The sequence below is a fragment of the Spodoptera frugiperda genome, chromosome 12 (genome assembly GCF_023101765.2).
Source record: "Spodoptera frugiperda isolate SF20-4 chromosome 12, AGI-APGP_CSIRO_Sfru_2.0, whole genome shotgun sequence".
NCBI classification, from domain to species: Eukaryota; Metazoa; Arthropoda; class Insecta; order Lepidoptera; family Noctuidae; genus Spodoptera; species Spodoptera frugiperda.
The window spans coordinates 9860584-9883797 of record NC_064223.1 but is presented as its reverse complement, the minus strand read 5'-3'; the positions used below and the strand labels follow the sequence as shown (position 1 = coordinate 9883797).

The window sequence follows — 23214 nt, the reverse complement described above, 5'->3', positions numbered from 1 at the left end:
ATATCTCAGCCCCGAAAGACACATTACATCGACCAATAGATAACTACTCTTTCTTACCGACCGCATGTCTCAAATCTAATAAATTTAAACATAATACTTATATTCCTAAACCTACATATTTCTACCAATGCATTCATTTTATTTTGTTAAGTATATTAGGAACGTAGTATTTATCATAGCTATCTAGATTACGCGATTTATTAAGCACTTATGTTATTTAACGTTCGTATATAGTTAATAATTATATTATCTCGATAATAATGGATACAGGGCCAAAACAGAGCAGATTAATGAATCCTCGCTATGGGGCTAACTGGTTCTCGATATTAACATTTGGGTATGTACTCCCGTCCACCATCTCTATATACTCTAATATGATCACGCATGCATAATTTTGATAAAGATATTTTTATTTGCATTAACATGAGTGATATTACACATAGGAAATACATGCAAAAGTGGCAGTGATGGTATATGAGCTACATTTTAAAATTACATAGGTACATTTACAATACTATATTTACATAGCTACATTTGAAAACTATTTTAAAAAGTGCCTACTTCCTTTTTCAGATGGACATTAGAAACATTTAAAATGGGCTACAGTCGGGACATTAAAGACGCAGACCTGTACGCTCCACTGCCTGAACACCGTTCCAGTATACTAGGTAACGAGTGATACCATACATACATATCGGCCCACCTCGCCTGTCTTCTATTGGGGTAGGCAGAGATAATAGCAGAACGCCATATGACACGATTCCTTGCATTGTCATCGATTGAGGATGCTCGTAATTTGGCCCCTTGTCAATAAACCTACCCTGGTCGAAATGTTGTCGCCTAGAGCGCCCTTTACCGTAATCTACTCTTTCGTAAATCTCCTAACATTCATCCTTTTAGTATGACGTTATAAACTTCTCATATTGCAAGTTATGTATATCGGTATAGGCATTAACCAACCGTAATTATAATTCCAATGTACGAGATAAAGTCTCCATAAAACACGATACTACAAAATTATTAATCATTTATCATGATCATCATCTAACAGACAACAAGATATCTATTGCTGCACATGTGTCTGCTCCAAGGACTTCAGATGGGCCAGTTGCAAGCAACTCGCATCCAGAAGTTCCCTAAGACTTGTTGGGTCTATCATTTGATTTTGCTTTCCATTCACAACATAGTACCATATCAATCTATGCCTCATAGGTACTTGTATCAGTTTGTCTGACATAGGTAAATTGGTTGAAACATGTAGGTGATGCAGTCCAGAAAGCTTGGGACCGCGAAGTACGATCAGCCGACCGCCGTGGAGGCAGGCGCAAACCTAGCCTATGGAGAGTGCTACTCAAAGTGTTCGGATGCGAGCTCATGCTGTATGGGCTCATACTTGCTGCTATGGAGTTTTTGATCAGGTTGCAGCAACCAATTTTTCTCGCATTGCTCCTCCGCTACTACAGCCCTGTTCATGGCGATAGTAACCCGTAAGTTAAATTAGGTATTCTTAGAAATAATGAAACTGCTATTTATTATACCTACATGTACCATGCACCTACAAGGCCCTCCATAGGTACAACAAATAATTATAATTGTGATTGAAACGACGTTTTTAATTATATCACAATTGAATTAAATGAGAAGTTATCGTTATAACAATCACATTAGGTATGCCTATCTAAAAATTACTTTACGTCGTAATACCTAATATTACAACTCCATCAGGTCAAACTCAACATACCTGAACCGTTTGTTTTCCTACTACGACATGGAAGGCAGTGTATCTTGGGGTGAAGCAGTATTTTTCGCATTCGGCATCATTTTCTGCAGTACCTTCAATATCATGGTGCAACATCCGTTCATGATGGGGGTTATGCACATGGGGATGAAGATGAGGGTTGGTGTGTGCAGTCTTATCTATAGAAAGGTATGCTTACCATTGACCTTGAAGTTTTATTTCAATCATTATAACAATTAGTAACTTAACTGGGTGTCTTACGCAGGCTCTAAAAGTTAATATACAATCCATGACTGAAAACAGTGGCGGACTTGTTTTGAATCTAATGGCGAACGACGTCAATCGTTTTGATACAGGACCGCTATTTGCACACTACCTCTGGATTGGACCTTTTGAAACTATGGTAGGTCACTAATAAATCATCAAAGGTCGGAAGGAACCGTACTATCGTATTAATATTGGTGTATTTTCAGCTTATGACAGTTTATTTGTACCGGGAGATGGGGATGCCAGCGGTGTACGGATCACTAATCATCATAGCAGTTATTCCATTCCAGAGTTAGTAGATACTTACATAACAAATAAGATTTATCTAGTTGTAGTTCGTATTTCAGTAGATAGAATTTCATCTAGCTAGATTAGACTTATTATATTTTCAGTATTCTTGGGAACGAACACTGCTTACTACAGAAGAGGTACAGCAATGAAGTCAGACGAACGAGTGAGACTGATGAAAGAAATTATCATGGGCATGGAAGTGATAAAAATGTACACCTGGGAACAACCGTTTCGAAAAATAATCGATATCGTTCGGCGGTGAGTTTAGCGATGAACTAGAGATATGTAGGCTATACCAAAGAACAATGAAACATACACTGCATCATTCATCAGCAAAAAAAGGACGCACGGTTGTTCCCGAAGTGGCTGGGCAACCGACTCATTACGACACGTAATACCGCTATACAATGTACACCCACTTTTCAACTGTTTGTGTAATCCACAAATAGTTGTTTTGGGTCTGGATATCATGCCAGTAATGTGCTATACTGAACTTGTAAATTTGTAAATGCACCCACGACACAGGAGAAAACCCGAGACCCCTTGTACGGCAGTCGTTTACTTTAAACCACTCGACCAACGAGGCAGTAAGTTGTTTCACTAATCAATTTCTACTAATCATTGACAGTCACGAAATTTTCTACATAAAGATGACGTCATACATTCGAGGTGTGATCATGTCGTTCATAATGTTCACGTCGCGGTTCGGTATCTTCATCACCGTGCTGCTCTACGTGACTTATGTGAACCGAATCACTGTCGAGAATGTCTTCTTCTTGACTTGTTACTACAACATTACGAAACAAACTATGACGCTCTACTTCCCACAGGCGGTTGGACATGTAAGTGCGCGGAATGTATTGTAAGTTATCATCCTCTACAGTCTATAAGTGTCCACTGAGCAAAGGCCTCTTGCCAAATGGAAATGGTTTGATTAATCGCCACTCTTGCTTAAGGCGGATTGGCGATTTTAATTAGAAATTATAAGTTGGCTGCACGGTTGGTGCCGACTGCCATGCAACGCGCAATGGTTTCGATACCCGCACGGAGCAACTCTTTATGTGACCCACAAATGGTTGTTTCGTGTCTGAGTGTCATGTACATGTGAAATTGAATGTTTGTAAATGCACCCAGACACAGAAGAAAATCCTAATATGGGGCAATGTTTAGAAAAAAATTAATATCCAGGTCCCTCGTCAATGGTATCATGTCTAAATAATATTTGAAAGTACGTGTAACTCCGAAAAGTCATATTGGTACATGTGAGGTTTTAACAAATATTTTAGATAGCGGAAATGAACGTAGCTATACAAAGAATCAGAGATTATTTGCTGACGGAAGAATGTAGTTTACCTGAACGATTGCTAACTAATGTGCAACCAGAAGTAGCACCGGTCCGAAAGAAACGAGTCACAATTATTGGTAAGAAGGTTTTATTTCAGAAACGTAGTCGTACAAGACGATTTGTTATCTATTTAAGACTAGCTGACACGGCAAACTTCGTACCGTCTCAAACATTCATGTTATTCTCACCTTTTAAACCTTCCCTGAACTTCCACAAATAATTCAAGACCAAAATTAGCCAAATCGGTTCAGCCGTTCTCAAATTTTAGCGAGACTAACGAACAGCAATTGATTTTTATATAATAGAGATAAGTAATAGATAATGTTTGGCGGTAAATAGAACCGCACCACTTACAGAAAGCTCGTGAAAGACACTCTGAACCCGGGCCATCGACGGAGAAAGAAATTGTAAACGAAAAACCCAAAGGTAAATAAATTCACCATTTTATCATTCAATCTCGCAGTAGATGACATCAATACCTACACTTTTATTACTTTGTCCCACAGAACCTCGTAAAGAAGAAATCATTATCAAGTTTGAAAATGCGTCGAGTAGATGGATCAAATCTGCTGCCGAAGATGATGTTAAAAATTTGGATTTAACAGTAAGGCTTCAAAAGAAAGTATTTGAAATAAGTACGATTGTTGTAATTAATACTACAAATATGATAGATAGATACTGCACGGTTGGCGCGGCGTTGGGCAACTGGCTGCCGTACCAACGTGTAACGTGTAGCGGGTTCGATTCCCGCACGGAGCAACTCTTTGTGTCATTCACAAATTGTTGTTTCGGGTCTGGGTGTCATGTGTATGTAAACTTGTATGTTTGTAAATGCACCCACGACACAGGAGAAAATCCTAGGGTGCTGCAACGTAGAAAGAAATTACTATATCAACTTTTTGTTGATGTAGTAATTTTTTTTTTTGCAAGCCCAGATTTGGCTGGATTCTATCGTTCGTTCTTTTTTCCAGATAATAGAAGGTTCCCTAACGACTGTAATTGGAGCAGTAGGTGCGGGCAAGTCCACGCTACTACATATAGTGCTGAGTGAGTTACCCTGCTCCAGTGGATCTGTGCAGATAAATGGCACCATCAGTTACGCTAGTCAAGACCCGTGGTTATTTGTTGGTACGATTGATACTTAATTATAGCATATTTTTAAGGATGGAAAATAATCAAATATGTCTCCTTTCGCCATGGGTGAGGTGGAATTAGCTATTAAACTCTTACTTACTAACTAAGATTACCACGTTTCAACACCTGCTCTGTGATGTGGCCTTGGTATCATTAAGCAATCTACCCCAGTTGAGGAGCAACCCTACGCTATTAGTAAGCCTCATATGTGGTGATGTAAATGGCAAGCTTGCAAATATGTGTGTCTTCTTTCTTACATCTAATTTCACAGGATCCGTCCGCCAAAATATTCTGTTTGGACAGTCATTCCAAAAATCACGTTACATGGAAGTATGCAGGGTATGTGCTTTGGAAAGAGATATCTCCCTCTTTCCTCATGGAGATAAAACAGTTGTTGGGGAACGCGGTGTATCACTCAGCGGGGGACAGCGTGCCAGGATTAATCTGGCAAGAGCAGTTTATAAAGAGGTAATGTAGCCATTTGGCTGTACAAACAAATAAAAGGTATATACAAAGGTGTATATGTACATTTTGACTCTATTTCAGGCCGATATTTATTTACTAGACGATCCACTTTCGGCTGTCGACACTCAAGTCGCCAAACATATTTTCGAGAGGTGCATCAAGAAGTAAATATTATACAATTCGATTTAGATAAATGAATTGTTTAATTGTTATCATTTTATTAATTTAAAATTGTTCCTATGGTCAGATATTTGGCGAACAAGACGGTCGTGCTCGTCACCCACCAGCTGCAATTCATCAAATCAGTTGACCATGTGGTCATAATGGACAACGGAAAGATAATTGGAAATGGAGCTTTTGAAGAATTAGACGTAATTTCCTAAATGACTTCTTTCATTGTTTTTGCATAAATACTCCAACTCAGTGTCTGTTTTTAGGAAAAAGAACTGAAGATAATTCAATTGATGAACGAGAATATACGGGAGATCCACGAAGAGGATTCCATGCAGAATGACGTCAGTACATTGATACAGCCGAGCACAATGAGCTTGCATAGACGGCACTGGTCAATGATACTCGACACCAGCGTTGCTGTAAGGAACTTTATAGTATTCATAACAACAGTATCCTTAGTATGAGTTTGCTTTACGTTTAAAGTAATCGACCCGTGAGCGCGTGAGGCGCTCTGATTGGTTGTTTTATCGAAGCCGGCCAATCAGAGCACCGAACGCGCTCTAGTTTCGATTATTTTAACGTAAATCAACTCGTACTAAGGGTACAGCTCAATTTCTGTTGATAAGTTCACATCGAACAAAAGTCAATTAATCCAAGTAATTAATGAGGTTCCTAATTGACAGGATCAAAAGCCTGAAGCTGAGATACAAGCGAGTGGTCGAGTACGTGGGTCTGTGTACAAAGAGTACTTCATGGCGGGCGCTCCATGTTGCTTCGTTATTATCGTATGCGTATTATTCGTGTTGGCACAGTTATGTGCTAGCGCTTGCGATTATTGGATTAGTCGATGGTGAGATCCGAAAATATTTTGTCTTACGATATGGTTAACGCCAATCCTCGCCCATCCTCAAAAGGCCGGCAACGCGCTTGTAACTTCTCACTTGTTGCGGTTGTCCATGGGCAGCGCCGATTGAAAGAAGAATGATCATCACGTGCGTATCGACTAATATACCTTTATTCTTCTTTAGGAGTAATGCAGAAGATAAGCTATCAGGCGACAATACAATGGACGTGCTTGTGTGGGCCGAGCAAGGCTTGGCCCGAAGAGACTTCGTCATTATCTTCGGCGTGATCACACTAGCAACAATCATAGTCGCCTTGATACGAGCATTCTTCTTCTTTTCTCTATGCATGAAATCTTCTATTAAGTCAGTATCAACAGTTTTTAATTACCATATTGAAAGAACACCAGAAATGTTAATTTTGTCAAATACGATATTGTTTTCTGCTTCTAGATTACACGACCAAATGTTTGAGTCCATTTCGAAGTCTCCAATGAGCTTCTTCCACAGTAATCCTTCTGGCAGAATTCTCAACAGATTTAGCAAAGACATGGGCGCTGTTGACGAGTTACTCCCACAAGCCATGATTGACTGCTTTCAGGTAACAACATGATGATGAAGAATTTATGTTTTTCTTTATTCATGTAAGAGTATTCATTTCTATTTTTTTTCCAGATAGTATTGAACTTATTAGGTGTTGTCCTGGTAATACTGATGACAGATATCACTCTGATGATACCGATTGCGGCTGCAATGGTGATATTCTACATCTTCCGCGTTATTTATATCAGGACTACCGGAGCCGTCAAACGGCTAGAAGGAATCAGTGAGTATTCACTTCTTTTCGTTTCTAACATAAGATTAGAAAAATCTCGGAAAGAAATTACATTATGGGGCATAAAATTAGTTTATGTCCAAGGGACGGATGTGTCGTGTATCTGTGTGTGATTCACAACACACTATTGATACACTAGCTGCAAATGCGCGAAAAAATAGTTTCATAACATATCATAATCAACAATGAAGAAGTTTAAACACAATTAAAATATGCTTACCAGCTCGTAGTCCGGTATTTGGTCACGTGAACGCGACGATCCTTGGTCTGGCCACGATCCGCTCGTTTGGCGCCGAGTTCCTCCTAGCCGAGGAGTTCGACCTCCACCAAGACCTGCACAGTGCTGCCTGGTACCTCTTCATCACGTGCAGCCGAGCGTTCGGATTCTTCTTAGACCTCGTCTGCTTGCTGTTCATCGTGTGCGTCACTTTCAGCTGCTTGATGAAGACAGGTTTGTATTATATAACTGCACGAATAAGGTACATAGAGTTCATAATTATAAAGTAGGTATAGCATCTCTTAATCTTCCCCGATTTGTACTTTTTGTACGTACAATACATGTAAAATAATTTGACATAGTACCCTAATTTATTTAAAAACAAACTGCAGTTAACATTTTGGTATTGGACTGCCTTAGCTGTCCATCTGGCGTACCATAGCCATCCATTGTATTATATGAGGTGAGTTAATCATGACCAAGTACCAGTTTGTCCATTATGAACTATTTTAATATGGAGCTAAGATTCATTATCGTTTGTTCTTCAAATGAGACATGGACGGAAGCTACGTGGGCCTGGCAATAACACAGTCGATATCATTGACCGGTATCTTCCAATGGGGCATGCGGCAGTCTGCGGAGATGGAGAACCAGATGACGAGCGTGGAGAGAGTGCTGGAGTACACCAAGTTGCCCCAGGAACCTGCCTTGAGAAGTGTAAGGATATCACTTATTCCCCTACAGGAGAGAAGGTCTTTGTTCAACAGTGAACATCTTACGGCTGATGATGATGATGATTCGTCTATAATACACATTTTAACCTACTTAAGTACTTATACACATAGATAGGTACTTAGGTATTGTAAAGTTTTATTATCCTGTGTTGTTTTCAACTGCGTATAGTGATCATGGCTCATAACGGTTATCTGGTATTATGTATTTTATTAACACATAATTTATAATTAAATATTATTTCTTACAGGCACCAGGCAAAAAACCTCCAGCAGACTGGCCGGCAGAAGGCGCAATAATCTTTGATAACTTGAGCTTAAAGTACGCCCCGGATGGCAATTATGTATTGCATAAATTGAACTTAAACATACAACCACAAGAAAAGGTTAGTCACAAATCATCAAAATGGTTTTCTGGGAAAGGCACGAGGGATTGTCGTCTGACAATCCCTGTCTTACTAACCCTGCTTGCTGCTGCCTGCTTCGAGCTGGTGCCACGGTAACTCCTTGCGTTTCTTCAGAGCCCCAGTCGAGCATCGACCCTACTAGGCCCCATCAGTGATGGCTTGATGGCTCTTTGAGTTCCATAATTATGTATGCCAAATTACATTTAACTAGTGGTCGCCTAGTGGTTGAAATTCAACCATATACGATTTAATTTACAATACCACTTAACATACGTTCAAGGATAATTTTTATTTAACTCAAACTCAAACAAACTCTTTTATAAAACAGGGGCAGGTATCGTCCATATCCAGACGTTGTTCAACTACGATCATACTTAGAATGTTTTATCACGATTTATGGGATTATTTTTGACAAATATTAGCGTACAATTGGACTACTACGTGTACTTGAGGGAGTAAGTTGTCTATTATTCCATTTAAGTAAGATATTATATTTTTATGGATTTATCTAAACTTATTTATTTTTACATTAGTATTAATGATAATTTGACTAATGTTAAATTCCATATTCCAATTTCTGCAACTGGGTTCCAAAATAACACTTTTGTCATTATTCGTCAGTATTTGAATATAGCTAAATTTTTGTGTTAAATCTTACGTGTTACTCAAATACGTCAAAACGGCTGGAGGGGTCGGAACGGATGAAATTTGGAACAGGTTTTATGGTCTGGAATAGCACATAGGCTGTGATGAGCTACTTTTTATCCACACCGAATACGGGCAGAAGTCTTCATTAAATCCTATCCCATGTCTATTCCACTACTATGGTCTTCACATCTTAGAGATCTATTAGAAACATTATAATTAAGTTACTATTGCACGCATGGAGTGTAAATTACTAAACAGATTTAGATTAAGTTCAAGGAACCAGCTAGACTATGGTATGTTAGAAGTGTGCCTATCGATATAAATGGTGATTCTTCAAAACAATCACTTCACGAAGAAGGCGATGAGATTATCGTCAATAATAAAAGTTAGACAATTCTGTTATTGATTAACACTCGGTAAATTTGGTTTTAATAAATTAAGCGTGTGACCTTAACCAATCCCATAAAAACAAAGATGAATAATAAGGTACCACGATGATTAACAAAGCGATGAGAACAATGTTTAATTGTCCAAATAAAAACTTATAACACAAATGGTGAAAAGTGGGTGTACATTTATAGCGGCATTACGTGCCGTATCATGCAAGTGCAACTCTGCCTACCCCTTAGTCGGGGCTATAAAATGCGTGACGTCACCCTGTGAGACTGATAAGTTTTAGTTAAATAACTAAAATTAAAGATTATTTTGCTGCACGGCGTTTGGTTGGGTCGGGAACACCCAAATACTTTTGAGGCAATAATGTATTATGTTTTTAATTTTAGGAGCCAGTACTATTCAGCGGTACTATTAGAAAGAACTTGGATCCGTTCGATCAATATCCTGATTCGGTATTAATAACAGCTTTGGACAATGTGGAGCTTCAAGAAGAGGGAGACGAGAGTTAGTACATAGTTTATACCGCTTTAAATAAAACAGATCCAAATACTTTATAAGTTATCTTTATTATTGACATCATTATGACGTCACTCGGTAGGATTTATCATCGTAAGTTAGACAATTTTATCGTTGCCTTAAAATAATTATGAAAAACCAAAGTCAGTTAATGATACGATCAGTTATTCTCCTTTGATTACTTAATTCTTTATTTCATAATAATTTGGCGGTAAATACAATTTAATTAGTCCATAGTTTGCAATTTTTTGAAAAAACAAAATTTTCAAATAATAAAATAATTACGCATAAATTGTAATTATTTTGAAACAACAAAATTTTCTCCTATGGCAGTTTTAACTGAAAGTGCTACAAAAATAAAATAAATTATACGTATTTTTATAGAATGTCACTGGTCAGGCCTTATAACACTTGACAGGTAATGAACTCAATATAGAAGTCACTTTAGTTCCGAAACGTACTATTTGTTCTTGCGAGACCACCGACTATATTTTAGGACTAATAAATACTAGGTGCTTCTCTTTTTAGCGTCGTTTAATCGCTTTAGTAAGAGTGAGAAGTAAACATGTTCCGAAATAAATAATAGGTGTGTCTCTTTTCGCAAAGGTCATTCATTAATGAGGAAAAGAGAGAGATTGAATACGCATGTACAACAAAGTAACAGCCGTACGTAGTAACCTATGGTATTGGTAACAACTAACAGTCGGTTTGTGTAAGGACTGTTACAATGAATAATAGCAATATAGTAATAGCCGTGGTAACAGGATTTGAGGATCTGTTATTAAATTAACAGATAAAATATGTTGGCAGTAACAGTTGTTGTTAGTTATTTGTAGATATCTGTTACTTTTATCGGTTACGATAAATATGCCTCACTCCTAGTTTTCACTAAAATAAAAAGTGGTTCATGCGGGTGGTTTTATTACAGCAAACCTATTGTTATGTTAAAATAAGATAAGGATTAGCAGGGCTGGATCGATAGTATTAACAACGTTAGTTTACTATCTATTTTTACTTTTAAATCGATAAAGAATATATCACGTTCGCTAAGTCCAACGAAGAATTATGTCAAAGCATATTATTATTTTAATATTATACTAGGAAAGTGTGTTTGTTTGTTTGTCCTTGCTTCGCGTCGCAAACGCAAGTATATGACATGATTTTTTGTATGAAGTAAATTGGTGTACTAGAGCACTCTCCAGGCTCTCCAGCCCATCGGATAATATTTAGGCTAGGTCCTTTTTGTATCCAACCTATCCCGGCAGATATTACTTTCTTAATCCCCCCATGGGTGGAAGTTTGTATGGAATATTCCGCAATTTTCAAGATAGAAAGTATAGTATTTGTATGTTATATTATTAGATGTAACATACAAATACTATTTTTTATTATTAGATATAACATACAAATACTATACTTTCTTTTTTTTGTCTAACAAAAATATCATCATTTATTTTTTAATCTGCCACCAACACCTCTGAAAAACGCGTGCGAAACCGCGGTTGGAAAGCTTATAATGAAATAGTTTAGATCCATAATCCTATATTTTAGAAATTATTGCATAATAAGCAGTTTCTTATATTATAGTGCAAAACTGAACAAGGAAATATTCACCAGGTCCTCTATACAAACAAGTATCAGAAGGAGGATCAAACTTCAGCGTGGGCCAGCGGCAGTTGGTGTGCCTCGCGAGGGCCATAGTCCACAACGACAGGATCCTCGTGTTGGACGAGGCCACAGCCAACGTGGACGCGCAGACCGACCAGCTCATCCAGACCGCCATCCGGTCACACTTCAACAACTGCACCGTGCTCACTATAGCGCATAGGTTGAACACTATTATAGACTCCGATAAGGTATGTTGGAAAAATATGATGCTATTCAATAATAATCTTCTTTGAATTTGTACTAAAATAATATATATGTATATGTGTCTAATTTATTTGAAAAAATATGTGCGAATATACGTCAAATTTATTTGAGATAACTCGATTAGTTTCAAGCAATACCGGGACTCATATTAAAGACTTGCATGGATGATGAATATGTTTATTTGAATTTCTACTAAAATAATACATACGTGTTTGTTTGTTATGCTTTCAAGCTTAAACTAATGACCTGTTTATAATTTGATACAGATATTATCTAACACTTTGGGTAAGCACACAAAAATAGAACAAGCCAATTAACTAAATAATTGGATTTTAACTATCCCACGCAAACTATCCAAAACTTTCTATGCTTTAACAACAATTTTATAAAATTACAACCAGTATCACCATAACTAATGTTATAATTTATATCTATTGATTGTATCGTCATATCGCGAGTACTTATATGCTGTCTGTTAATTTCACACAGATATTGGTACTAGACGCAGGTCGCCTGATGGAGTACGACCACCCGCACCTACTGCTGCAGAACAAGAAAAGCCATTTCCGTAAGATGGTGTCGGAGACCGGACCATCCATGGCATCGCACTTGCACAAACTGGCTGCACAGGTAATCTAGAGGGCATAGGGATTAAATAGCTCTATATAGCAACTCTGCTCGGTTCACCCGGTGCTCGGCTCCTGTTTTATACCTTCCTCGACAAATGAAATAACCAAAACAAATAGGTATAATTACTCAATTCGTACCAGTATTTCTGGAGATTAGCGCGGTCAAACAAAGAAACTGATCATTTTTATATAGTTTAATATACATAATAAATAAATAAAGTGACCATACAAATATGTGATTTGTTTACTGTGTACCGAAAATGAAAGAAATCATAACTAAAATGATAAATAAATATTTTTATGTATTAAATTACAATTTGTTCCAGAGTTACCAAGACAAACAGGCCAGGGATGAAATGAAAGAGACTACAGATGATTGATTTTATATACGATATATTTTCATAATTTATAATATTAACTTACTTTATAACATTAATATTTTATCTTAGACTACGCTTTTTAAATAGAAAATAAACATTTAATAACGATACAAACGAGTGATTTGATATGATTTACAATTTATTTTATTGTTTCTGTTATTTTCAAGATGAAGAAACACTATGAATAAACGCAACACCTTTTAGATGCTGTTTAGAACCATAAAAGAACAAAATACTTAGAGACATTTAATGATTACTTAAACTATTCCTTAGTAACGATTTTGTACCGAAAACAATTGCTAAGGACTGGGTTAAGTAACCATTAAATAACTCTGAGTACGGCAGTTACACATTTTGGAAATTCTAAAGTTAATTTTAATAACCAAAAATACTGAAACTAAATTTGTTCACTCTAACGGCCTGAAACAGCACCTGAAAGATCTTGCGTTTATTCCGCATCACCTTGTATAAATGTCGTGCAATTTAATTTTTACTTCTTGTGACCTTGTAGGCAGTATTTATAAACAAATGATTATAAAATACCATAAAAATCAATAATATTAATCCATATACGAAATAAGAATACTTTTAAAGCTTTTGGTTTTTAACCAAATACATAATTACATACACTAATCTAATTACTAATATACATTATACACAATACAGAATTTAAATAACATTTACTCACGACAAACTTATTTGAGAACGCTCGATTAGTTTCGAGGCATACCGGGACTCATATTCACGACTTGCACGGTCGATGAATATGTTAATGCGTAATGTGTGTGAATATTATTTAAATTCAGTATATTTTAACATAACTACTATACAAATACAGTACTATATAAGTATCTAGTCTACATACAAAGTATAGTCAGTAGGTAGGTATGAATACGTTACACAGTCTCCATGTTGCAATTAAGGCTGGCGAGCTGTAGCTCCATCCTTTTCTTGAATCCTTGCACTATTGTGTCCATTCGTCTGTGAAACAAAGACAAAGATTTGAATTTTATTGTAATTTACGTGATACATACTAAATTAATTATTACACTATCGACTTTCTCATATAACTGTTTGACGGGGAGCTCGACTGGTCTAGAACATCTAGCATTGGTTGAAACTAATTGAGTTCCTCTTCAAACAGTTATGTAAGTAAACCAATAACATAATAATTAGACAGTCAGAATTGTATTTTGTATGTCAATATTTTAATATTAATAACGTTTAAAACAAACATCGACGACATATAATAAGCTATTGAATTTTCACACTTACTTCTTTTCTTCTTCGCTTTCTATGGGAGGGATACCAGCTAGCGCTTCCATTAAGTGGTTTCTGGAATTTAAAATTAATAATAAAATTAAAATCAACTATGTATGACCATAATCATATCTATTATTTGAATAACAGAGAGATATTATACGAAATTGTAAACGTATCAAATAAATGTCTAGGTACTAACTCAGCCTTTCTAGTGAGATGCTCAGCGCAGGCGAGTCGTAGCAGCGTGTACTCGAGCCGGGCCTGGAAGGCGGCGGCGGGCGACATGGGCGCGCCCGGCGAGCCCAGCGCCGCCAGCCGAGCTAGTTCCTCGCACACCGTCTCACAGATGTCCCGCACGTACCGCGACGACGCCGCGCCGCTTACACTGTCCACCTGGAACACGTATGGTTTGGCTGAATAATGTAATATGACATTCTTCCTGACCAAAAGTTTAAGTTGTCCAAAAATATTATAAAGTAGGTATTAATAAAATTATAATAGTCGGAATAAAATAATTATCTTGTGCAGTAACAAAAAAAAAAAACAAAATTTAAAAGGTAACTAACAAAATATAACTATTATATAACTATCTGAGTTTTTTAAATACAAATTACTTAATAAACTCAAACTGTTTTCATGTAATTCTTAGGCCAGTTACGGCCATTCAAAAATTGCCATAGCGGACGGTATTTCACGTCCACACGGCGGGGTATTGGTAAAGTTTTCAACTAGCAATAATCGCACCTCGGATTAACCTCATTGGTTACGATATTGCCTCTGCGCAAAGTTGACTCGACTGGCGCGCTCCGCCGACCTAACCAAACGCCGTGCAGCAAACGATAGCGCGATCTATCTCGATCCCAACGCCATCTAGTTACGTTTCGAGAACTAAAATACTTTTATAAGAGGGTTGAATTGCCCTTTGTATCGTGAACCGGTTTTGAACATTGAAAGAGGGTAATATTGAAAAGGGATAGTATTATAATTTAAGATAGTTATAAAACGAATTGAGCCGAAATATATAGGTATGGTATATGTCTTTGTACTGCCACTTCAGTAACAAAAGTTCAGTCACAGACAAAACTAAATCATAAGACTAACAAAAATGTAGCTAAAACATAATGTGAATATATGTACTTTATAGTTACCTCAGCATGTACAGCGATCAAGTTATTGATGATTTCATAAACATAGGGCCTGGCATCGTCGACGACGGCGTCGGCATCAGTCTTGTGTCGGCCCATGTCCATGCTGGGCTCTATAGTGCCGACCAACGGGTCTCCTTTGTGCTCCAAGTACGTCTCGGCGATAGTACTCTCCAATGTACTGAGAGCTTCCTTCGTTGCCTGCAGAGCTTGGTTCTGCTTGGGGAAGCCGAAGCTGAAATGTTACGAGTATGATGATTAATTCTCTTGGGAAGTTTATTTATATTAGTCGTAGCGATAGCGGCCAAGGTGTAACGGCCGTGCAGGCAGTATGTGATAGAAATTCACTCAGTTGCCAGGCGTCCGGATAAAGCCGGACATGGTCAGGCTTTTTGATTGCGTGCCCGGCCAAAATTAATAGTATTCTGATGATGTCCGGCTTTTGTTGTGTTTATGATAAACATAAAAACGCTTGGTTTTTACATTCCTTTTTCCGTCCTTTTAATAAAAAGGCCTTTTGTACTCTCGTGTACGGCCAAACTGGTTGGCCTGTCTGGGTTTTAGGTTTGGCGACCTGGCAACCCTAATAGAATCGGACTATTTGCTAGCTAATCGGTAAAAGTAGGTACTTGTGTATAGCTGTAGCGATGGCGGCGAGCGTGTGGCGGCGCGTGTAGGCGGCGTTGGCCCCGGCCAGCAGTAGACGCAGCTGCCAGGACGCGGGCGGCGCGGGGCCCGCGGGCCCACCGCCCACCTCCTCGCCGCGCTGCTCCAGCGCCACCGACAGGTTACTGTTGTTGAACTCCTGCGCATAACGCATGACTTGCCAATTACATTCAACAATAATTCTAAACAAAACTACGATATATCTAGAAAACGTAAAACTCTAAAATTAATAATGAAAAATTGTGCACATGCCTATTTACAACATACTTTAGATCGATGACATATAAGTCAAAAACGCTTTTCAACTTGGTGTAAAAGCCTGATAAGACAACTTTTACCAGCTATAATACTATAAATGATAAATTATTTATTTTTGTAATAGGTTATAAAATAACACTTTTACACGTCAATATTTCAAATAGCTAGATGAGGCCGGCATTTCCTATCCGAGTACTCTTAGGCCAGCAGGGGACTCTCGCGCCGACCGCTCGTCACCACGCAGAGGTCATAGTCTCTTTTAAAGTCCAGACAATGAAATAGAAGATAATGTTAGAGAAGTGCAAGTTGATTCTGTATAACTTTAGATAAAGAACCACAACAGTATGAGCGGACCTGTTCAGATGATAAAAAAACACACCTTGCTTAAGATTCAACAATAGACCTTCATAAAAGTAAACACAATGTACCTGGTCCTCATGATTCAAGGCGAGGTCCTGCAGCACGGTGACGTAGGCGAGCAGTATCTGCTGCGTGTGTCGCTGCAGTATGGCGGCGGGCTCGCCGTGGTCGGCCAGCAGGGGACTCTCGCGCCGACCGCTCGTCACCACGCACTTGTGGATCGCTGAGAACGCCTCGTTCAAGTACGTTTCTAGTAGATGTGGCTGAAATTTGTTTATTTTGATGGTGAAATAAGTAGTTTTTTTACCACTTTATAACATTTATCTATACTAATATTATAAAGCTGAAGAGTTTGTTTGATTGTTTGTTTGAACGCGCTAATCTCCAGAACTACTGGTCCGATTTGAATAATTATTTTTGTGTTGAATAGTGCATTTATCGAGGAAGGCTATAGGCTATAAAACATCACGCTATGACCAATAGGAGCCAAGCAGAGCGGGTGAAACAGCGCGGAAGTAGCTAGTTATTTATATTTTTTTAAATAGAGTGTAGTACAAAATAATGTGTGGTTTTACCTTCAAAACTCCACATAACAACTCTACTTCAACTCCCTGTCAATCTCTCTGTCTTTCTCTCTACTTACAAGGTTAGTAATAGCTCCATAGTCAGAATACTCTTCGATCTTCCACGTCTCTTTCTCTGCGAGCCCCTTCACGCGTTTATGAGCTCGCTGCAAGAAGACTGTCATACCGTGCACCCGATAGTCGAATATCACTTTCTCTACGATACTGAGAGGCTGGAAATTTAAAGAACAAAATTTGAAAAAAAAACCGATTGTTTATTATATTATTAGGTAAAGATTTTGTAACCATTAGAAAAAATGTAGTTTTTCCTAATTAAATTTATTACATATAAAATATTTATATGGTATACAAATAATAGGTTGCATTGATTTTTTATAATTGTTAAATAAATGACAAATTATGTTTTTTTGCTTCAGATATCAAGTTCTTTCAACATATTAATGCCGTTGAAATAACATAACTATACAATATTTTTATTTTTAAAGATTTCTTAACCCACACTAAAAAAGATCTGACTGCTAACAATACCTGTGAAGGTAGGTCCAGTTTGAGTAGCGAATCGTAAGCCTCCCTCAAGTGCCTGAGGTTAGCCACGAGTCGCACGCGCAGCGTATCAGTAGGCACCAACTTGCCTCCGCCCGGAGACAGTAGGCAGGCTCGCATGTGCTCGGAAAATAATTCCACTGCTGCTATTATCATTTCCTGTAATATAACAAATGTCATGATTAGGATAATATTATATTCCTAAGGGATTTATCAATACTAGTAGTCGCCTATTGGTCGAAATTTGACATATACGATTTAATTTACAATACCACTTAACATACGTTCAAGGATAATTTTTATTTAACGAATTGCTATTAGTTTTGTAAAATCACAAATTACTTATTCCGGCGCTCATGAACAGGAAGAGTTTTCCTGTTCTTGACGGGGACTTTACGTAAGAATACCTCGCAATTCTGTCGATTTTGACGTTTTGTCAAATACGATAAATACTATGGTAGTGTGTGTAATGTTTTATTTATTGTTTTAATGCATTTGTATAAGGATATATTTTTGAAAAATATTAGCGTGACTGCAGCCAAGCACGGGTGACACATGGAACTATAAGTGTACCAAATTTTATACTCCAATACGTCCGCGCAATTTTCGTAAACAACTCTACTTCAACTATAAAGTTTTTGCATCACGTACAAGGTATATAGATTTATTTTGCAAATAGGTTACAATGTAACTCTTTTACACGTCAAGACCGATATTGATCTACGTGACATAGACTGTCCGATATAGTACGTCAATATTACCTTGAGGTCGGCCTGTCGCTGCGTGGAGGTGGGTTCCCCGGCGAGTTCCCCCGCGAAGTAGCGCCTCGCCAGCGGCCACAGCGCGTGCAGCTGCGCGGCCAGCGCGCCCGCCGCCGCCGCCACCCACGCGCCGCGCACCGCGCCCCACCCGCCCAGCCACTCGCTCTCCTTCGACTTGCGCTTACCTGCAACATTTTATTCACATATTAAAAACACGAGTTTGCCTGAAATATTCTTTCACTGATTTAAACAAAAATTACAGAACGGCTTTTAGCCCGCCTTAAAATGTAGGATAAAAACATCGAATCACCCAAGTAGCGAATCGTAAGCCTCCCTCAAGTGCCTGAGGTTAGCCACGAGTCGCACGCGCAGCGTATCAGTAGGCACCAACTTGCCTCCGCCCGGAGACAGCAGGCAGGCTCTCATGTGCTCGGAAAATAATTCTACTGCTGCTATTATCATTTCCTGTAATATAGCAAATGTCGTGATTAAAATATTATATTCGTAAGGACTTTATAAATTTTGTCGTATTGCGGATACGGATAGGCTACCGTAACCAAAATAGAGTTTATTAAGGGGGAATATCATGACTTCTCAGCCTTGGGAACTCAGACTCTTACTGATACCTCCTGTCCTACTTCTTGTTTCGAGCCGGATCCCTGGTAAACCCACTAGGTAGTCCGCAGCTTCATCAGGCCCTACTGGGCCCCATCTGTGATGTCTTTTTTTGAGGTGCGTGCAGTTACACGACGCGCCGCACGCACGGGTCTGGATCTGATCGGGCGGCGCGCTACCCGTACTCACCGACCGCAATCCGCACGTACGGTGGCTGGACAACCAAAATAGACAAGACCATTATTAATCACATGACCTATTTGTCCTTTGATAAAGAGTGAAGATATAGTACGTAAAAGTAGACCTTGAGGTCGGCCTGTCGCTGCGTGGAGGTGGGTTCCCCGGCGAGTTCCCCAGCGAAGTGTCGCGCCAGCGGCCACAGCGCGTTGCGCGGCCATGATCGCTCTCCTTCGACGTAACATTTTACTCACATATTATATTTGCCTGAAATATGACACTGACAAACAAAAATACAGAAATTTTATTACTAGCTTCTGCCAGCGGCTTCGCCCGCGTTATTATAGATAAAAAGTATCACCCAAGTCAACTCATACCCTGTCTGTATACCAAATTTCATCCAAATCCTTTCAGTAGTTTCAAATTGACAGACAAACATCTATACATAAAAAAAGCTTTGACATTCATAATATTGGCGTAATTCATAATATTTGTGTCATTTTATAAGTGCTTAATCATAAGACTTAATAAATTAATTATATTCATACTTATCAGCCCTGAACTCACCCTTCTCATTGGACTCCTGCTCCTCTTTTTGTTTGAAATGGTCCTTTACCTTGTTCATCAGACTCATAAGATACTCTTTCCGACTAGTTATAGCGACCCATGCGGCGTCGCCTTCCCAGTTCAAGCTAATCAGTAGCCTACAAAATCATACAAAATATTATTAATTAAACAATGAATAAACAATATAACAAAAAATTAATTAAAATTATATCGATGATTGAAAGATTAATTGATTCAAGTAATTTTTTTTGACGATCTTGTGTTATTCCGTCAGGAAAAATTCTCTGATTCCGAATATCAGATCAACCATTCGCCTTTCAACCATCCATATTATAATAAATGAGCATTTCAAAACATAATGTATTACTTGGTAAAGTATTAACTATAATAAAATGTTTACCTAATATACTTGGTCTGCTCCTGAACATTGATTGGCATAGTTTTCATTCTCGTGTACAATTTCTCTTTTAAATCTTCTATTTTCTTGTCAATCTCAGCTAGGATTTTTTGGAACAACTGTAATGAAAAGCAAGAAACTTAATATTGTCCTATGTCTTGTGTCCGAAAATAAATGATATTTCCCTTTTTAATGGTTGACTACCTAAGTTCCCATAAAGCATATTTTTAGCAACACGAAATTTGATTATCATAATAATTTATGTAGCCACCATGATAGGATTTGTTGCGAATCTCCTTAATTTACCTACATAACAATGCCACATAGGTGCATATATGATGAGATTAAGTCAGTAATAAAATAAATAATTTACATTTGACAAAATAATTTCAAACAAACCTTAACATCAGTATTGCCAAACAGGTTCTTGACCCTGGTGTAGTCGTTGACCACGAGGTCATACTCCTTCTTCCTGATATTCCTGTCTATGGACGCAGGCAGTTGGAACAGGAACTTGTGGCGTGTCAGCAATGAGAGGGCCTCGCGAGTCTTGTCGGCGTTATCTTTCCTCGATAATATTTCCGAGAACAGAGAGTCTGCTAGTGTGATCGATTCTGTAATTATAGCAAATAATATGATAATTGAAAGTGGAACTAGGAATTTGGAAAGTTAGGTTTTCTGTCAATATGGCATAATCAATAGTGAATTAAAATTGCATTGTGTAAATGAGGTTACCGGAGGCCCAATTACCACCTTCCCAATCCCAACAACTTAGATTCCTAACCCCGAAAAGGCCGGCAACGCACTTGTGATGCCTCTGGTGTCAGGGCATAGTTGGGCCGCGGTGATTGCTTACCATCAGGTAATCCAACTGCTTGTTTACTGGCTTATAACATAAAAAATATTTCTTTCATAGTTCATAGAAGCTGTAAGTTTACCTTCAATAGCAGCCTGCAAGCTTGGCAGTGGTTCCTTGCCATTCTTCCTCTCATCCTCTTCATACATGTTCTTCAGGAGAACAAGTCGATCCAGCTGGTCCATCACAGCTCCTGTGTTGGCCTTCAGGAAACTTAGCTGGCCTTCCTTTTGGCTTTCCACCTGGAAATAGTAGGTACTGCTATTAGAAAAATAGAACAAATCCATAACTAAGTATTTAGTACATAAGTTTCTCTAAGTGTTACTTTTACAGGTTCTATAACACTAGGTGCATGTGGGATGGATTATATGAATGATCTGGTTATATAAAATACAGTATAAGTTCCAAGTTCATTTGCATTAATCATTTTACAGAAAAAATTAAGCATAATCTACAAACTTACTGTTTAACTTGAGGTTTTTTTCCATACCTTTCTTTGCAGAAATACCATTCCAGCTTTGAGGTCTTCATATGAAGTATTGCTGTGGTGTTCTAGCAAATACCAGCCAGGCTGGAAGTTGTCATCAGACAGTTTACCAGAACTGAAACATTACACAAATAAACTTTAACTTTTTTGTTCATTGAATTATCTTTGGTAATTGAATTATCTTTGGTAACTGGCTGTAGTTTTACTGCCAGTTTTTATAATTTCTAGCCACTACATGAAGACTGATTGTGAATTAGTTTATGTAGTCTTTATTCTAAGCACCTGTAGAATCTACTCATATTTGTTAGGAAAGGTATTAGGTTGCACTATAATGCATGCTACATACCTTACAATTTTACTGTACAGTTGGACTGTACAGTTAATCTATAAGGTGTGTAGCCTCTATAAGAGATACTTGTGTATCCTGACTAAAATACTAGAGATTACTATTGAAACATACTATGATACTAGTACTGTGTACATAGAGGAGGCCCATGGTCAGTAGGTATGGAGTGATTATAGTAGTACTTTTAGTGTAAGTCTACTTACCCATCTGGAAACATTTCATTCAACTCTTCCTCAGGGAATTTACAATCATCTCCTTCAGTGGAGAGCCCTAGTGGGTCAGGAGGAGTGTATGTGGTGGGGGACATGGGTCGTCGACCCCATGGCAGGGAGGGAGGAGCTGCCTCCTCTACCCATACTGCACTCTCTTTCACAGGACCTATTGATTCATGATAACCTGCAAATATAAATATATTGATTATAAAAATGTTCCCCTTTTTTGTTATGAGTACAATTTCTAATATATTAGTAGGGTGACAATAATTATTTACCTCTAAACTGCACGGTAGAAGTTCCTTCTCCGCCAGATCGAGTGGTCACTATAATATCGCCCCGACCCTTGCACGGACCAGAGCGCGCCACTATTTTGTTCTTACTCTTCCATTCCGCCGACAGTAAACAGTCACATCCACAGATCTTCAAGCCTATAAAACAAATATGAAATCGATGAGTGTTACGCCCACTTCTCTAACAAGTTCGTGGAAAAAACCGATTAAGGATATATAATGATTACTTTTTCCAGTATAATGCTACTTACCTATGAGATCTATTGCACTAGTACCCAGAAATTCTCCACGGATTGTAACCCTGGTCCCTGGTGGACCTTCTTTTGGAGATATTCCTGTAACTACAGGCGGTGGACCCATACTTAATTATAATTGTGCTACTGTCCGCAGTGTCTAGTAAGTTCAACTGCAATTTAAAGTAACTCTCCTTTCGTAATACTCTTAAACAAACTTTAATACAAAATATCGCAAAGATAGAAATAAATTGATGATTTCGCTTGCTGATATTATTGTGTCACTGTCAATACGTAACTCAGTGTCAGTGTCAAATAAATGCCACCGTGACGTAATCTTTATTCGTTTTGTAAATAGATAGACAGGGGTTTATTGATACTATTTGGCATATTTTCATCACTATAGAAGACGTCCCCTGTTGAACAAAGGCCTTTCCCTTAGTTCGCCACGGCTGGCAGCTTGTCATTCTACGTGGAGAACTAAGTATCCTTTCCTTTGGTCATTCAGCACATTCTTAGGTAAAAAAATTACCAAAGTTCATGTAGATAATAAGCAGATACTAT

General features: G+C 38.1%; 2 protein-coding genes and 1 non-coding gene across 3 annotated transcripts; 1 reads left to right on the top strand and 2 right to left on the bottom strand.

Moving 5' to 3' along the window:
- The first annotated feature begins 182 nt into the window (after positions 1-182).
- Positions 183-12955, top strand: LOC118262376 (ATP-binding cassette subfamily C member 4). The gene is made up of 27 exons (XM_050697356.1): positions 183-337; positions 574-668; positions 1262-1487; positions 1726-1927; positions 2004-2141; positions 2212-2296; positions 2398-2554; positions 2925-3138; positions 3583-3718; positions 3981-4067; positions 4148-4245; positions 4613-4769; positions 5047-5243; positions 5322-5404; positions 5488-5611; positions 5678-5833; positions 6098-6264; positions 6443-6622; positions 6710-6857; positions 6932-7082; positions 7315-7542; positions 7862-8025; positions 8291-8425; positions 9877-9994; positions 11624-11862; positions 12368-12508; positions 12834-12955. Exons 1-27 carry the CDS (start codon positions 261-263, stop codon positions 12885-12887), a joined length of 3957 nt encoding a protein of 1318 aa, XP_050553313.1. The 5' UTR covers positions 183-260; the 3' UTR covers positions 12888-12955.
- LOC118262775 (exocyst complex component 2) lies at positions 12884-22934 on the bottom strand. The gene is made up of 17 exons (XM_050697657.1): positions 22669-22934; positions 22403-22555; positions 22116-22308; positions 21570-21681; positions 21162-21321; positions 20623-20837; positions 20227-20342; positions 19827-19963; positions 18468-18652; positions 17692-17865; positions 17223-17375; positions 16648-16842; positions 15925-16100; positions 15299-15530; positions 14350-14543; positions 14163-14222; positions 12884-13868 (listed from the first exon to the last, which is right to left on the bottom strand). The coding sequence occupies exons 1-17, from the start codon at positions 22775-22777 to the stop codon at positions 13784-13786; spliced, it is 2649 nt and encodes an 882-aa protein (XP_050553614.1). The 5' UTR covers positions 22778-22934; the 3' UTR covers positions 12884-13783.
- On the bottom strand, positions 14800-14939 carry LOC118263199 (U4 spliceosomal RNA). The gene has a single exon (XR_004782563.2). It is a non-coding gene; the product is annotated as a U4 spliceosomal RNA (small nuclear RNA).
- Positions 22935-23214: the final 280 nt, after the last annotated feature.